At 47.3% G+C, this 17,249-nt stretch overlaps 1 protein-coding gene across 1 annotated transcript in view; it reads right to left on the bottom strand.

Moving 5' to 3' along the window:
* The window catches only part of RPN1 (ribophorin I), a 31,323-nt gene extending 22,143 nt beyond the window's left edge, over positions 1 to 9,180 (bottom strand). Inside the window, exons 1-2 of the mRNA XM_032149866.2 lie at positions 8,839 to 9,180; positions 4,164 to 4,228 (exon numbers count right to left, since the gene is read on the bottom strand). Of these exons, the coding sequence (XP_032005757.1) occupies positions 4,164 to 4,228; positions 8,839 to 9,099 (326 nt within the window). The 5' untranslated portion in view covers positions 9,100 to 9,180. The remainder of the gene's footprint in view (positions 1 to 4,163; positions 4,229 to 8,838) is intronic.
* Between the last annotated feature and the right edge of the window lie 8,069 nt (positions 9,181 to 17,249).

Here is a 17,249-nt window from a genome sequence, read left to right as displayed (position 1 = left end):
TGTACTCAAACTGATTTACTGAAAACCCCATATAGGTCAGTTTCTGTGGCAGGAAGAGGTGATAAGAGACAAATTCATATAATGTATGCACATATAACTAGAAATGAATAAAATGGTATGCTATGAAAAAAAATTTTTTAATGTTCCCAACTGTGGGCTTTAAGGATAAAGCCCACGCCTTTAATAACGGTACACAGCAGTCCTTAAACTGAACTCAACCCACCCTACACAGCTTCACCTTGCTCTGAGCAAGAGCCACTCTGAAAGCCCAGTTAACTAAACACACCATGAAATGTCAACCCTCTGTATCTTTACAGATATCTCTGCCTGAAATGTTCCTTCCATTCCTTTAGCCTTCTTTGTGATTAATTCAAAATTTATTAAGTGGCCGGGCGCGGTGGCTCACGCTTGTAATCCCAGCACTTTGGGAGGCCGAGGCGGGCGGATCACGAGGTCAGGAGATCGAGACCACGGTGAAACCCCGTCTCTACTAAAAACACAAAAAATTAGCCGGACATGGTGGCGGGCGCCTGTAGTCCCAGCTACTCGGAGAGGCTGAGGCAGGAGAATGGCGTGAACCCGGGAGGCGGAGCTTGCAGTGAGCCGAGATTGCGCCACTGCACTCCAGCCTGGGTGACAGAGCGAGACTCCATCTCAAAAAAAAAAAAAAAAAAAAAAAAAAAAAAAAAAAAAAAAAAAAAAATTTATTAAGTGCTTACTAAGGCTCCAAGTACATTATATATATTAATTTAGTGAATCTTTTTTTTTTTTTGAGACGGAGTTTTGCTTTTGTTGCCCAGGCTGGCAATGGCGTGATCTCGGCTCACCGGAACCTCTGCCTCCCGGTTCAAGTGGTTCTCTTGCCTCAGCCTCCAGAGTAGCTGGGGTTCCAGGCAGGCACCACCACTCCTGGCTAACTTTTTTGTATTTTTAGTAGAGACAGGGTTTTTCCATGTTGGTCAGGCTGGTCTCGAACTCCCAACCTCAGGTGATCCGCCTGCCTCGGCCTCCCAAAGTGCTGGGATTACAGGCATGAGCCACCGCGCCCGGCCAATTTAGTGACTCTTAGCCATGATCATATGAGGTAAACACTATTATTTTACTGATGAGGAAACTGAGGAAAATGCTAGTAAACATAACAGAGCTAGGATTTGATCCCAGACAGTAAAGATGCAAAAACCACAGTCCTAATAACTAAGTTACCTTGCCTATCCAAGACACTACAAGCCAGCAGCTAGAGCCAATAAACAAACAGGGTACTCAGACAGCCTGAGAGAGGGAGAGGAGTCTCTTAAAGCAATAGAAAGCAATTTTAATAGCTACTTATTTAAAGCTAACTCAGATCTTACAGCCTCGGGGCTGGTGAGATGCCTACTTCAAACACTCAGAGGAAAATCAAGATAATCACCAAGAAAAATCAAGATAATCACCACACATTAAAATGTGGCTCCTGAGAGGATGTTGCTATACATGAAATCATCAAGGATTAAACTTAACAACCAAAGAAAGACAACTATGAAGATAACACAGAAAACAAAAAAGGTGGCCAGGCATAGTGGCTGATACCTGTAATCCTAGCACTCTGGGAGGCCAAGGCAGGTGGATCACCTGAGGTCAGGAGTTCAAAACCAGCCCGGCCAACATAGTGAAACCCTCTCTCTACTAAAAATACAAAAAAAATTAGCTGGGCGTGGTGGTGAACACCTGTAATCTCAGCTACTCGGGAGGCTGAGACAGTAGAATCGCTTGAGCCTGGGAGGCAGAGGTTGCAGTGAGCCAAGATCGCACCACTGCATTCCAGCCTGGGCGACAGACCGAGACTCCATGTCACAAGAAAAAAAAAAAAAAAAGAAAAGAAAAGAAAAGAAAAAGAAAACAAGAAAGGTTATGATATACTCATATACAAGAATAAAAAGGGATCAGGCGCAGTGGCTCACACCTGTAATCCCAACACTTTGGGAGGCCGAGGCAGGTGCATCACCTGAGGAGTTCGAGACCAGCCTGGCTAACATGGTGAAACCCCATTTCTACTAAAATTACAAAAAATTAACTGGGCGTAGTGGCACACACCTGTAATCCCAACTACTTGGGAGGCTGAGGCAGGAGAATCACTTGAACCCCGGAGGCGGAGGTTGCAGTGAGCCGAGATCACGTGCCATTGCACTTCAGCTTGGGCAACAAGAGGGAAATTCCATCTCAAAAAAAAAAAAGAAAAAAGAAAAAAGGGCCGAGAGCAGTGGCTCACGCCTGTAATCCCAGCACTTTGGGAGGCCGAGATGGGCAGATCACCTGAGGTCAGGAGTTGGAGAACAGCCTGGCCAACATGGAGAAATCCCAACTCTACTAAAAATACAAAAATTAATTGTATTTTTACCATACCATACCACCAGGTGTGGTAGTGGACACCTATAATCCCAGTTACTCAGGAGCCTGAGACAGGAGAATCGCTTGAACCTAGGAGGCGGAGGTTGCAGTGAGCTGAGATCACGCCACTGCACTCCAGTCTGGGCAACGAGAGCAAGACTCCATCTCCAAAAAAAAAAAAAAACAAAGATTAGGTAGGATCACACGGTAATTGAAACTATGGGGCGAGGAGTGGTGGCTCACGCCTGTAATCCCAGCACTTTGGGAGGCTGAGGCAGGCAGATCACCTGAAGTCAGAAGTTCGAGACCCGCCTGGCCAACATGGGGAAACCCGTCACTACTAAAAATACAAAACTTGTGGGGCACGGTGGCTCACGCTTGTAATCCCAGCATTTTGGGAGGCCGAGGCGGGCAGATCACCTGAGGTCAGGAGTTCAAGACCAGCCTGACCAATATGGTGAAACCACATCTCTACTAAAAATACAAAAATTAGCCAGGTGTGGTGGCGTATGCCTGTAATCGCAGCTACTCAGGAGGCTGAGGCAGGAGAATCACTTGAAGCCGGGAGGAGGAGGTTGTAGTGAGCCGAGATTGCGCCATTGCACTCCAGCCCGGGCAAAAAGAGCAAAACTCTGTCTCAAAAAAAAAAAAAAAAAAAAAAAAAAAAAAATACAAAAATTAGCCAGGCACGGTGGCACGCGCCTGTAATCCCAGCTACTCGGGAGCCTGAGGCAGGAGAATCACTTGAACCATCGCGCCACTGCACTCCAGCCTGGGCAACAGAGACTGTCTCCAAAAAATAATAATAATAATAATTAATAAGTTCCAGGCTCCACGCTAGGTGCTGAGGTCTAAGCAAAGAACCATGCAAGTTTAACCCCACCCAGCCTTCATAGTAGGCCGTCAAAGAAGTTACCACTTTGAATGCCCTGAAGGTTTAGGGGTGAGGTATCCAGGGGGAAGGTTGTCTGCCCCTTGGAAGCAGAATGGTAGCCAACCATAGATAGGAGAATACTTGCTGAGGCAAACAGCTTGGAGTTCTCCCATAAAGCTCTGTGAGACCAGGAGGGAGAACTGATCTGATATGGAAAGTAACTACTTTCTTCCTATGAAACAAACTGCCACTGCTTAGGGGAATCCAATTTCAGCATTAGTAATAAGAAGTCATAAATGAGTTCAGAATGTATTACAGCATGTTGCTTATTATCACATACATTAATTAAAACATCCTCGGTGGGGCATAATGGACTCATGCCTATAATCCTAGGACTCTGGGAGGTAAAGAACTGCTTGAGGCCAGGAGTTCAAGACCAGCCTGGGTGACATGGCAAAACCCAGTGTCTACTAAAAATACATACATACACATACACACATATTAGCCGAGTGTGGTGGTACACACGTCTAGTCCCAGCTATTTGGGAGGCTGAAAGAGAAGGATGGTTTGAGCCCTGGAGGTGGAGGTTGCAGTGAGTCAACATGGCACCATACTAATGCAGCCTGGGCAACAGACCCTGTCTCAAGAAAAAAAAAAAAAAAAAATCCTCTAAGACAGATGCAGTGGTTCACACCTGTAATCCCAGCACTTTGAGAGGCCAAGGTAGGAGGATGGCTTGAGCTCAGGAGTTCAAGACCAGCCTGGGCAACATAGCTAGACCTCCTCTCTACCAAAAAAAAAAAAAAAAAAAAACCTGTAAGACAGCAGGCACTTCCTAAGCAACTCTCCTAGTTTATGATCCCATATGATCCCAACCCTGACATAACCTTTAACAAGAGACAAGGTATATTGTTTTTCAGCTTACCTTTTACCCTTAATTTTGGTTTCACGTACTTCCAAATTGTTCTCTTCCTCATCTTCTCCCTTTACCTACAACAGAAAAAGACAGTTTATTATTCATGTCTTTTGGCTTCTAAATTTTGAGTCAATAATTAACCAGGTGCCTTAGAACATCCCCATTAAAGCAGTCAAACTACCAGAACTTTTTAGAGATTGAATTTTCTTTTCAGTAACAATTTTTTTTTCTCTGAAACACAAGAATATTGTCAAAGACTTACTTTTACAAAGTGGCATATGGCCAGGCGCAGTGGCTCACACCCATAATCCCAGCACTTTGGGAGGCCAAGGCGGACAGATACCTGAGGTCAGGAGTTCGAGGCCAGCCTGACCAACATGGAGAAACCCCTTCTCTACTAAAAATACAAATTAGCTAGGCATGGTGGCACATGCCTGTAATCCCAGCTACTCGGGAGGCTGAGGCAGAATTGCTTGAACCCAGGAGGCGGAGGTTGCAGTGAGCCGTGACCATGCCACTGCACTCCAGCCTGGGCGACAAGAGTGAAACTCCACCTCATAAAAAAAAAAGTTTGCCGGGCGCGGTGGCTCACACCTGTAATCCCAGCACTTTGAAAGGCCAAGGCAGGCAGATCACCTGAGGTCAGGAGTTTGAGAGCAGCCTGGCCAACACAGTGAAACCCCATCTCTACTAAAAATAAAAAAATTAGCTGGGTGTGGTGGCGGGCACCTATAAGCCCAGCTACTTGGAAGGCTGAGGCAAAAGAATCACTTGAACCTGGGAGGCAGAGGTTGCAGTGAGCTGAGATCGTCCCACTGCACTCCAGCCTGGGCGACAGAGTGAGACTTCCTCTCAAAAAAAAAATGGTTAACAGTGGTAAAAACCCCTTGGGGAGGAGCCAATGACCACTGTTTGGGGTACCCTCACAGTAACAAGACATGTAACCAGGAAAAGGATGTTCACTCCAGCAGGCTGCAGGGGTTTTCTGAGAAAGAGTAGTTATCTCCAATCATAAGACTGTGGAGCAGACTGCAAGGGAGAAGGGTATACATATCCCACTGATCTCTCTGCCAACCCACCCTCAACTGAAAAAAACAAAAATTAGACTATCTTTTAGGACTGAAGTAGCGATTCCCAGCAGGATACAAAAAGCTGTATTGGCAAACTTTTAAAATATATCAAAAAGCCTAAAAACAATCATACAATCATCCTCAATAAAGCTGTACAGTCTAATACAAACAACAAGTTTCATTACTTTGACTAGAAACTTATCACAGTGGGAATATTCCAGCCAGGCCAAGTGCAGTGGCTCACACCTGTAATCCCAACACTTTGGGAGGACTGCTTGAGGCTAGGTGTTGAAGACCAGCCTGGGCAACACAGCAAGACCCCATCTCTGAAAAAACAAAAAATTGCTCTTAATTAGCCAGGCGTAGTGGTGCACACATGTAGTCCTAGCTACTCAGGAGGCTAGGTGGCAGGATCCCTTGAGCCCAGAAATTTGAGGCTGCAGTGAGCTCTGACTGGGCCACTGTGCTCTACCCTGGGGAACAGATCGAGAACTTGCCTCAAAAAAAAAGGAACAGGGCCGGGCGCGGTGGCTCACGCTTGTAATCCCAGCACTTTGGGAGGCCGAGGCGGGCGGATCACGAGGTCAGGAGATCGAGACCACGGTGAAACCCCGTCTCTACTAAAAATACAAAAAATTAGCCGGGCGTGGTGGCGGGAGCCTGTAGTCCCAGCTACTCGGAGAGGCTGAGGCAGGAGAATGGCGTGAACCCGGGAGGCAGAGCTTGCAGTGAGCCGAGATGGTGCCACTGCACTCCAGCCTGGGCGACAGAGTGAGACTCCGTCTCAAAAAAAAAAAAAAAAAAAAAGGAACATTCTAGTATATGTGTGTGTATCAGGAACTCGCATTGTGTTCAGTTATACAGACTTAATTGGTTTATTGAAAAATAGAGTTACTTAATAAAATATTAGCATGCAAAAATATTTCAGATACAGAATCCAAAAGAGAGGAAAAATCATTAGATGGGTCCTTGGCGGTAAAAAGAGAAGGAACCACTGGCTCCTAGTCAATAACCACCATGGTCCCTTCTGCTAAGCTCCTAAAATTCTACAAGGGTTTGAAAATAACCCACTGAAGGCCAGGAACGGTGGCTCACGCCTGCAATCCCAGCACTTTGGGAGGCCGAGGCAGGTAGATCACCTGAGGTCAGGAGTTCAAGACCAGCCTGACCAATATGATGAAACCCGGTCTCTACTAAAAATACAAAAATTGGCCGGGCGCAGTGGCTCACACCTGTAATCCCAGCACTTTGGGAGGCCGAGGTGGGCGGATCACGAGGTCAAGAGATCAAGACCATCCTGGCCAACATGCGTGAAACCCTGTCTCTACGAAAAAAAATACAACAATTAGCTGCGCGTGGTAGCACACGCCTGTAGTCCCAGCTACTCCGGAGGCTGAGGCAGGAGAATCGCTTGAACCTGGGAGGCAGAGGTTGCAGTGAGCCAAGACTGCGCCACCGCACTCCAGCCTGGGGACAGAGCAAGACTCCATATCAAAAAAAAATACAAAAATTAGCCGGGCATGGTGGCATGTGTCTGTAATCCCAGTTACTCCAGAGGAGAGAGAGGAGAATCACTTGAACCCAGGAGGCAAAGGTTGCAGTGAGCCAAGATCGCGCGCCATTGCACTCCAGCCTGGGCAACGAGAGTGAAACTCTGCCTCAAAAAAAAAAAGAAAAAGAAAAGAACGCACTGAAAAACATTTCAGCAACCTCATCAGTTTCCAATATAACTGTTGGAAAATATACATCTCCTTGTTAAGTTTATCATCCAGTTGTTTCCCACTGGGATAGGAGTACAAAATAGCACATATATCCATTTAACTAGTGTCTTGGACTACAAAATTGAAAATGATTTTAAATAAATCTGTTGATGTGACTGCAAGTCTTATACCCAATACAATCCTATCTCACAGCCATAAAAGCCAGAAGAGGCAACATTATATAGTGTGAGAACACACAAATTATGGAATAAGCTGGAGCCCTGACTTACTCTGCACTGTAAGACCGCATGTAGGGGGCTAAATAACTTAACCTGACAGACTACAGCCTCTTTGCCTGCTATATGAGGACTTATACCTTAAATGGTTGCTATGAGGGCTAAATGAGAATATATTTAAAATACCCACCATAATATCTGATACACAGTAGAGTCCCAGTAAGAAAGTATCTTACCACAGAAACAAACAAAGGACAAAAGGAAACTTCTGGAGGTGACAGATATGTTTATTACCCGGATGGTGGTAATGGTTACACCAGTGTATACGTATTTTGAATATATTAATAATAGTTTTTTGTATACCAATTATACCTCAATAAAGTTGGGAGAAAAAATAAAAACAAGATAAAATAAGTACATTAACCTAGCTCGCAGGCATGATGGCAGGATAGCTGAGCTCCTGCTGTGGTCCACTTATACTGTAACAAGCTCATTAAATCATAACTGGCTTCTATAAAGAACGGGATTTAACATTCAAGACATTCAAAGGTGGCAAGGCAAATTTACATGAAGTTTTGATCTATCTTTCCACAATCCTTTGGGTAAAACTTTATTTCATCATGGACAAGGCATGAAAGAAAATAGGAGTCATTTCAGAAACGTAATCTCTATAAACCCAGCTTTATAGCTCCATATTCAGTCAGAACGAAGTGTGCTTAGAAGAAATGTGACACTATAATGACTATTCTCTCAACAAATAATTAGGTAATCATTTAATGAAATTGTTTAACAACAATAGTAATAAAAACCAAACCTCTGTGTATGTATATTCCCTCCACTCCCAAACCCAACATTTTCTTTGGTGATCACTGAAATACCTGGAAACATTTAAGCCAAACACAGCCATTTACTGCCGAGGTGTAAGAATGAGAAGCAGTAGGGGGAAGGGAGAAAATTGGACTTTCCTTTTCTGTACAGCATAAGAGAACTTATATTAAGTGCAGGAGTTTTAAAACTAACTTTAAGAAGAGTTAACATTTAGAAAGAGTTCATTAGCAACCTTAAGAAATGCGTCACATTAATAGGGATTTCAAGTGATTACCAACTTAAAAATGCGAAACCTGTTACATTTCTGATGGCTCTCTATGTCTAGAAAGAAGCACCTACAACGGACCAGGTACTGAATCAAGAGAATGAAATTCACTTTAATTAATTTATTTGTCCTCTACTTGCGCCACCGCGTCGGGCCGTGAGAAATGAAGTCTGGCGCCCGCTGGCACGGGGCCGAGGGGCTGCCGCGCCCGCCTTGTGGAAGAGAGGTGCGTTCTATCGGCCGGAGGTCGTCCGAGCGGTGCCGAGAATGGCCCAAACAGGGGTAAGCTCCGAGGCGGGTCGGCCGCGGATCCCAGCAGCTGCCCACGTGAGCAACGACCCGCGCGGGGGCAGGCCAGTGCTGACGTGGCCCAGGCAGGAGGGCGGGCGCGCACGGGCAGCGGAGGCGCCGGGGCCCCTGGCCACCCGGGACTCTTCGCGGGCCCCGAGGCAATCCCATGGACCCCCTGCGCCCCGCCCGCCGCCCGGGTCTCCGCATTTCCTGACGCCTAGAGGGGCGCGGGCGGAGTCCGGGGACCGGCGGGAAAGGCCCCGGGAGCGGCGGCGAGGGGTCGCCCACACTCACCTGCACGCCCAGGTGCGCCAGCCGGGCCTCGAGCTCAGGCTCCAAAGCCAGAAGGAAAGAGGTAGCTCGGGACGTGGAGCCGCCGCCCAGGTGCGCCAGGACCACCTCGGCCGTCACCTTAGCCAGGTGGCTGCTTAGGTCCACCGTGCGCTTCACGTCCTCGTTGATTAGCGGCGGTGCCTCAGAGGAGGCGCTGGCCGGCGCCAGGGCCCGAGACCCGAGCAACAGGAGCAGAAACAAGCGGGCGGCTGGCGCCTCCATGACCGGGAAAAGCAGAGCGCCAAGACGGGCAGAGCACCGCCGCGGTAGCCCGCCCTCCCGCCACTGAGCAGCCGCTCATTGGGCAAGGGCTGGCGACACAAGATGGCGGCGCCGAACAAGGAAGGACCCTGTCTCCGGGGCAACCGGGAAGCCGACCCGGCGCCTGATTGCAAACCCCTCTCAGAGCTGCCGGGGTATCCTTCTGTTCGTAGTGCGAATGTGCTTATTATTATTAGATTTCACTTACCTAATTTTTACAGGAGCGGCCCTTGCCTAGGTCTCTACTCTCTCCTACCATTCTTCCTGTCCAATAATTCTGCTCGTTTTGCTCCTTAAAACAGTGAAATTTTGCTCAGACTGAGAAAGTAAAGGTTGGCCTTCTACAGCATCCACCGATGGATGCTAAAATTAGTAGGCAGAACTTGAAGCCGAAACAGGACATATGCAAAGTTTCAAAACATCTCTACTAAAATGTTTAGTAATTAGGCCAGGCACGGTGGCTCACGCCTGGAATTCCTGCACTTTAGGAGGCCGAGGCGAGCGGATCACCTGAGGTCAGGAGTTCGAGACCAGCCTGGCCAACATGGTGAAACCCCGTCTGTACTAAAGATACAAAAAATTAGCCTGGCGTGGTGGCGGGCGCCTGTAATTCCAGCTACTCAGGGAGGCTGAGGCAGGAGAATCGCTTGAAACCGGGAGGCGGATGTTGCAGTGAGCCAAGATCGCACCATTGCACTCCAGCCTAGGTGACAGGGTGAGACTCCGTCTCAAAAAGAAAAAAAAAAAAAAATTAGCCGGGTGTGGTGACGCGCGCCTGTAATCCCAGCTACTCCGGAGGCTGAGGCACCAGAATCATTTGAACCTGGGAGGCAGGAGTTGCAGTGAGCCAAAATCGTGCCACTGCACTCCAGCCTGGGTGACTGAGCGAGACTCCTCTCAAAAGGAAATTAAAAAATAAAAACAAAGTGTTTAGTAATTACAAAGGAAAAAATAGTTTACAGTGGAGAATCCTGGCAGGCACCACTTTAAACAAGTGATCAAAGTTAACATCACCACGTATAAAATATAGTAACATTAGGTATCTACTTATAGGATCCATTGAGAAAGGCACATCACTTCTGTGGTATTGCCACAAAATTATTGAAAATCCATTACCTCAATCTTGTCATAAATATTAGACAAGGCTGGGCACAGTGGCTCATGCCACCAATCCCAGCACTTTGGGAGGCCGAGTAGGGAGGATCCCTTGAGCCAAGGAGTTCAAAACCAGCCCGGGCAACAGGGTGAAACCCCATCTCTACAAAAAATCAAAAATTAGCCAGGCCTGGTGACAAGTGCCTGTGTTACAGGAAAGGGGTCTGGATCCTGACCCCAAAAGAGGGTTCCTGGATCTCACGCAAGAAAGAATTCAGGATGAGTCCGCAGTGCAAAGTGAAAGCAAGTTTATTATTATTTTACTTTTTATTTGAGATGGAGTCTCGCTCTGTTGCCCAGGCTGGATTGCAGTGGCGCAGTCTTGGCTCACTGCAACCTGTGCCTCCCAGGTTCAAGCAATTCTCTGCCTTAGCCTCCTAAGTAGCTGCGATTACAGGCGCCCACCACCACGCCCGGCTAATTTTTGTATTTTTAGTAGAGACAGGGTTTCAACATCTTGGCCAGGCTGGTCTCGAACTCCTGACCTCGTGATCCACCCGCCTCGGCCTCCCCCAGTGCTGGGATTACAAGCATGAGCCACCGCTCCCAGCCAGCAAGTTTATTAAGAAAGTAAAAGAATAAAAGAATGGCTACTCCATAGACAGAGCAGCCCAAGGACTGCTGGTTGCCCATCTTTATGGTTATTTCTTGATGATATGCTGAACAAGGTGTGGATTATTCATGCCTCCCCTTTTTAGACCGTATAGGATAACTTCCTGACGTTGCCATGGCATTTGTAAACTGTCATGGCGTTGGTGGGAGTGTAGTAGTGAAGACTCGTTGCCATTTTGTTTTTGGTGGGTTTTGGCTGGCTCCTGTACTACAACCTGTTTTATCAGTAAGGTCTTTATGACCAGTATTTTGTGCCGACCTCCTATCTCATCCTGTGACTTAGAGTGCCTTAACTGTATGGGAATGCAGCCCATAGGTTTCAGCCTCGTTTTACCCAGCTCCTATTCAAGATGGAGTTATTGTGGTTCACATGCCTCTGACACCTGTAGTCTCAGCTACTTGAGAGGCTGAAGCAGGAGGATCACTTGAGCCCATGAGATCAAGGCTTCAGTAAGCTATGTTCATGCCACTCCAGCCTGGGTGAAAGAGCAAGACCCTGTCTCAAAAAACAAAAAACAGGCCGGGCGTGGTGGCTCACGCTTGTAATCCCAGCACTTTGGGAGGCCGAGGCGGGCGGATCACGAGGTCAGGAGATCGAGACCACGGTGAAACCCTGTCTCTACTAAAAATGCAAAAAATTGGCCGGGCGTGGTGGCGGGCGCCTGTAGTCCCAGCTACTGGGAGAGGCTGAGGCAGGAGAATGGCGTGAACCCGGGAGGCAGAGCTTGCAGTGAGCCGAGATCGCGCCACCGCACTCCAGCCTGGGTGACAGAGCGAGACTCCGTCTCAAAAAAAAAACAAACAAAAAACAAAAAACAAAAAACAAAACCAACATGGCTGGGCATGGTGACTCATGCTTGTAATCACAGCACTTTGGAAGGCCAGAGCAGGAGGATTGCTTGACCCCAGGAGTTTGAGACCAGTCTGGACAACATAGCGACATTCCATCTTTACAAAAAATATTTTAAATTAGCCCAGTGTGGTGGCATGCACCTGTAGTCCCAGCTACTCAAGAGGCTGAAGTGGGAGGATCACTTGGGCCTGGGAGGTTGTAGCTGCAGTGAGCTGTGATCGTGACACTGCACTCCACCCTGGATAACAAAGTGAGACTTTGTCTCAAAAAAAAAAAAAAAAAAGAAGGCCAGGTGCAATGGCTCACGCCTGTAATCTCAAAACTTTGGGAGGCTGTGGCAGGCAGATCACCTGAGGTCAGGAGTTCAAGACCAGCCTGGCCAACATGGTGAAACCCCGTTTCTACTAAAAATGCAAAAAATTAGCCAGGTGTGGTGGTACACACCTGTAATTCCAGCTACTTGGGAGGTTGAGGCAGGAGAATCACTTGAACTTGGGAGACAGAGGTTGCAGTGAGCCAAGATCATGCCACTGCACTCCAGCCTGGATGACAGAGCAAAACTCCATCTCAAAAAATAGTAATAATAAAAAAATAGAAAGATAAAATCAGACAAACTAAAATTGAAGAAAATTTTACAAAATAACTGACTCTTTAAGTATTAATCTTTTTTTCCTCCGTGTCTCCTCATAGGTTGTATGTGCACCTGATTTTCTTTGTGGGAAAGGAGAACACCAAGGTTCCATCCATTTCTTCCCCATTGATGACTTCCAGAGTGGGGTGTTGCAAGTCTCAGTAAAAAGTTGTAGAAAAGTGTTTCCACATAGTCAAGTAAACATGAGAAATACCACACTGCACATCAGCAGATTAGCGAAACCTCCTTATTCCCTAATTTTGGAAAGACAGAACTAACCAGATATCACAGGAAACAAAAATACTGAGCCCACCAAATGCACCTGGAAGAATGTTCAGAACAGTTCCTTCACACTCCAAATTTCTGTTATTATCTATATTAGTCAAAACTCGGCCAGACACGGTGGCTCCCGCCTGTAATCCCAGCACCTTGGGAGGCCGAGGCAGGCGGATCACAAGGTCAAGAGATCAAGACCAGGCCTGGCACGGTGGCTCACGCCTGTAATCCCAGCACTTTGGGAGGCCGAGGTGGGTGGATCTCAAGGTCAGGAGATCAAGACCATCCTGGCTAACACGGTGAAACCCTGTCTGTACTAAAAATAGAAAAATTAGCCAGGCGTGATGGCAGGCACTTGTAGTCCCAGGTACTCAGGAGGCTGAGGCAGGAGAATGGCGTGAACCCGCGAGGCGGAGCTTGCAGTGAGCCGAGATCGCACTACTGCACTCCAGCCTGGGCGACAGAGCGAGACTCCGTCTGAAAAAAAAAAAAAAGAGAGAGAGATCGAGACCATCCTGAATAACATGGTGAAACCCAGTCTCTATTAAAAATACAAAAAATTAGCTGAGCATAGTGTTGTGCATCTGTAATCCCAGCTACTCGGGAGGCTGAGGCATGAGAATCACCTGAACCCTGGAGGCGGAGGTTGCGGTGACCCGAGATTGTGCCACTGCACTCCAGCCTGGGTGACAGAGCGAGACTCCGTCTCAAAAAAAAAAAAGAGGAAAAAAAGAAAGACACCAGCAGGACTGGCTATCTGGGGAGGGCTGCTCTCGCTTTTAAGAGGGTGGCTTGATGCTGCATCTTCCAGGGAAGGGAATACTGGGTGTTCATATGGCAGAAGGGCAAAAAAGCAGTGAACTCCCCCCGCCCCATCAAGCCATTTTATAACGGCACTTAATGCAATTCACAAAGGCAAAGCCCGCATTAATCATCTCCCAAAGGCCACTCCTTCCAATTCTGTGGCATTAGGGAATAAATTCCAATATGAATTTTTGGAGGGTACAAAAACATGTAAATCAGAGCACCAGCGAATGAGAAGTAGGGAACCAGTAGGGCATGTTCCTTCCCTACAGAGCATGAGTCTACAAATTACCACCTGCAGGCCAGCCACAAATTTCTGTAAATAACTTTTTGTGTGTGTTTTTTGTTTTTTGTTTTTTTGAGATGGCATCTCACTCTGTTGCCCAGGCTGGAGTGCAGTGTCACGATCTCGGCTCACTGCAACATCCACCTCCTGGGTTCAAGCCATTCTCCTGCCTCAGCCTCCTGAGTAGCTGGGATTACAGGCATGCACCAACATGCCCAGCTAATTTTTCTATTTTTAGTAGAGACAGAGTTTCACCATGTTGGCCAGGCTGGTCTCGAACTCCTGACCTCAGGTGATCTACCTGCCTTGGCCTCCCAAAGTGCTGGGATTAAAGGTGTGAGCCACCTTGCCCGGCCTAAAGTCTTAATATTTTATTAGAACATATCTTAGCAGTGATAGTTCTGGGCATGCATTATGTTCTTTCAGCTTGTAGTTTCAAACCTTTTGGAAAATCTTCTTTTTTTGGGATTCCTCTTATTTTACTGTTGGGTTTTGCCCATCTTCAGTATTTTGCACTTTGTCTTGAATCGTTTTTTGTTTTTTGTTTTCTTTTTTTTTTTTGACACCGAGTCTCACTCTGACACCCAGGCTGGAGTGCAGTGGCGCGATCTCGGCTCACTGCAACCTCCACCTTCCAGGTTCAAGCGATTCCCCTGCCTCAGCATCCTGAGTAACTGGGATTACAGGCGCACGCCACCACACCCAGCTAATTATTGTATTTTTAGTAGAGACAGGGTTTTACCATGTTGGTCAGGCTGGTCTCGAACTCCTGACCTCGTGATCTGCCCGCCTCAGCCTCCCAAAGTGCTGGGATGACAGGGGTGAGCCACCGCCCCCGGCCCCTTTTCTTTTCTTTCTTTTTTTGAGATGGAGTCTTGCTCTGTCGCCCAGGCTGGAGTGCAGTGGCGCAATCTCTACTCACTGCAACCTCTGCCTCCTGGGTTCAAGTGATTCTCCTGCCTCAGCCTCCCAAGTACCTGGGATTACAGGTGCCCACCACCACCCACGCCTGGCTATTTTTGTATTTTTAGTAGAGACAGGGTCTCACCATGTTGGCTAGGCTGGTCTCGAACTCCTGACCTTAGGTGATCCACCCACTGCAGCCTCCCAAAATGCTGGGATTACAGGCATGAGCCACCGTGCCTGCCCTCTTTTTTTTTTTTTTTTTTTTTTAATTAAGACAGAGTCTTGCTTTATTGCCCAGGCTGGAGTATGGTGGCATGATCTCGGCTCACTGCAAAGTTTGCCTCCCAGGTTCAAGCGATTCTGCTGCCTCAGCCTCCTGAGTAGCTGAGACTAAAGGCACCCGCCACCATGCCTGGCTAATTTTTGTATTTTTAGTAGAGATGGGGTTTTACTGCATTGGTCAGGCTGGTTTTGAATTCCTGACCTCAAGTGATCTGCTTACCTTAGTCTCCCAAAGTGCTGGGATTAGAGGTGTAAGCCACTGTGCCAGACCCTTTTTTTCTTTTCCTTTTTCTTTTTTGTTTTGAGATGGGAGTCTTGCTCTGTTGCCCAGGCTGGAGTGCAGTGACGCGATCTCGGCTCACTGCAAGCTCCACCTCCCAGGTTCACGCCATTCTTGTGCCTCAGCCTCCCGAGTAGCTGGGACTACAGGCGCCCGCCACAATGCCCAGCTAATTTTTTTTTTGTATTTTTAGTAGAGATGGGGTTTCACCGTGTTAGCCAGAATGGTCTCGATCTCCTGACCTCATGATCTGCCCGCCTCAGCCTCCCAAAGTGCTGGGATTACAGGGGTGAGCCACCGCGCCTGGCTCGTTTGTTCATTTAAAACTTTTCTGGGCTGGTCATGGTGGCCTGTAATCCCAGCACTTTGGGAGGTCGAGGCGGGCGGATCATAAGGTCAGGAGCTCGAGACCATCCTGGCCAACATGGTGAAACCCTGTCTCTACTAAAAGTACAAAAATTGCTGGGCATGGTGGCACGTGCCTGTAATCCCAGCTACTCAGGAGGCTGAGGCAGAAGAATTGCTTGAACCTGGGAGACGGAGGTTGCAGTTTGCTGAGATTGCGCCACTGCACTCCAGCCTGGCGACATAGTGAGACTCCGTCTCAAAAAAAAAAAAAAAAACTTTTCTGGGAGGCTGAATCAGGAGGATTGCTTGAGCTCAGGAGTTTGAGACCAGCCTGGGCAACATGGTGAAAACAAGTCTCTACAAAAAAATATTTTAAAGTGAAAAATTAGCTGGCTCACACCTGTAGTCTCAGCTACTCGGGAGGCTGAAGCAGGAGTAACACTTGAGCCCAGGAAGTTGGGTTCCTGGCTGCAGAGACCTATGATTGTGTTACTGCCCTCTAGCCTGAGTGATAAAGCAAGACCCTGTCTCTAAAAAATAAAGTTGCTTTTCTTCGTTTTACCTTCTATTTATCTTAAAGCATTATTGCTTGTTGTTATTCACTCTAATCCATCTAGCTTAGCCTTAATTCCTAAAATGCTTCTTTTATTTCTAAATTTCTTCCTGATTTCTATCTTTTTTCTGAATTTTTTAAATTATTGGTTACATTGTTCTTGCATGACTTGTGTCATATTCTTAATACCTTTAGCTTGTTTTGGAATAGCAGGTGCAGTCTCCTGGTTCGTTTTTATGGGCGTCTTGCTGGCATGTTTTCATTTTCTTATAGAGATGTTCTCGTTTTCATCCCATTTTTCTTTTTTCTTTTTCTTTTTTTTTTTTTTGAGACAGTTTCACTCTTGTTGTCCAGGCTGGAGTGCAATGGCACGATCTCAGCTCACCGCAACCTCCTCCTCCCAGGTTCAAGCAATTCTCCTGCCTCAGCCTCCTGAGTAGCTGGGATTACAGGCATGCACCACCACGCCTGGCTAATTTTGTATTTTTAGTAGAGATGGAGTTTCTCCACGTTGAGGCTGGTCTCGAACTCCTGACCTCAGGTGATTTGCCTGCCTCGGCCTCCCAAAGTGCTGGGATTACAGACGTGAGCCACCGTGCCTGGCCCCATTTTTCTTATGTAACGTACTCTAACACTGAGGGATACCCATACACTTTTCTGTTGATCTTTTTTTTTTTTTTTTTGAGAAGGAGCTTCACTCTTGTTGCCCAGGCCAGAGTGCCATGGCATGATCTTGGCTCACTGCAACCTCTGCTTCCTGGGTTCCAGCGATTCTCCTACCTCAGCCTCCCAAGTAGCTGAGATTACAGCCCTGTGCCACCACGCCCGGCTAATTTTTGTAGTTTTAGTAGAGACAGGGTTTCACCATGTGGGCCAGGCTGGTCTTGAACTCCTGACCTCAGGTGATCTGCCTGCCTCTGCCTCCCAAAGTACTGGGATTACAGGCATGAACCACTGTCTGTTGATCATTTTTAATGTGATTCTTCCGAAGGAGAGATGGTTTAGGATGGCCTTTGTACCTTCCCAGATCTCTGCTGTTTTCATGTAGTATACTGTGAAAACATGTGGCTTGCTTTCTGAGCTTTAACCCTGCTCGGTTTTTGAGCTCCATTGTCCCTATCATGT

The sequence above is a fragment of the Hylobates moloch genome, unplaced genomic scaffold (assembly GCF_009828535.3).
Source record: "Hylobates moloch isolate HMO894 unplaced genomic scaffold, HMol_V3 SCAFFOLD_4, whole genome shotgun sequence".
NCBI classification, from domain to species: domain Eukaryota; kingdom Metazoa; phylum Chordata; class Mammalia; order Primates; family Hylobatidae; genus Hylobates; species Hylobates moloch.
This window is presented reverse-complemented; position numbering and strand designations above follow the sequence as displayed.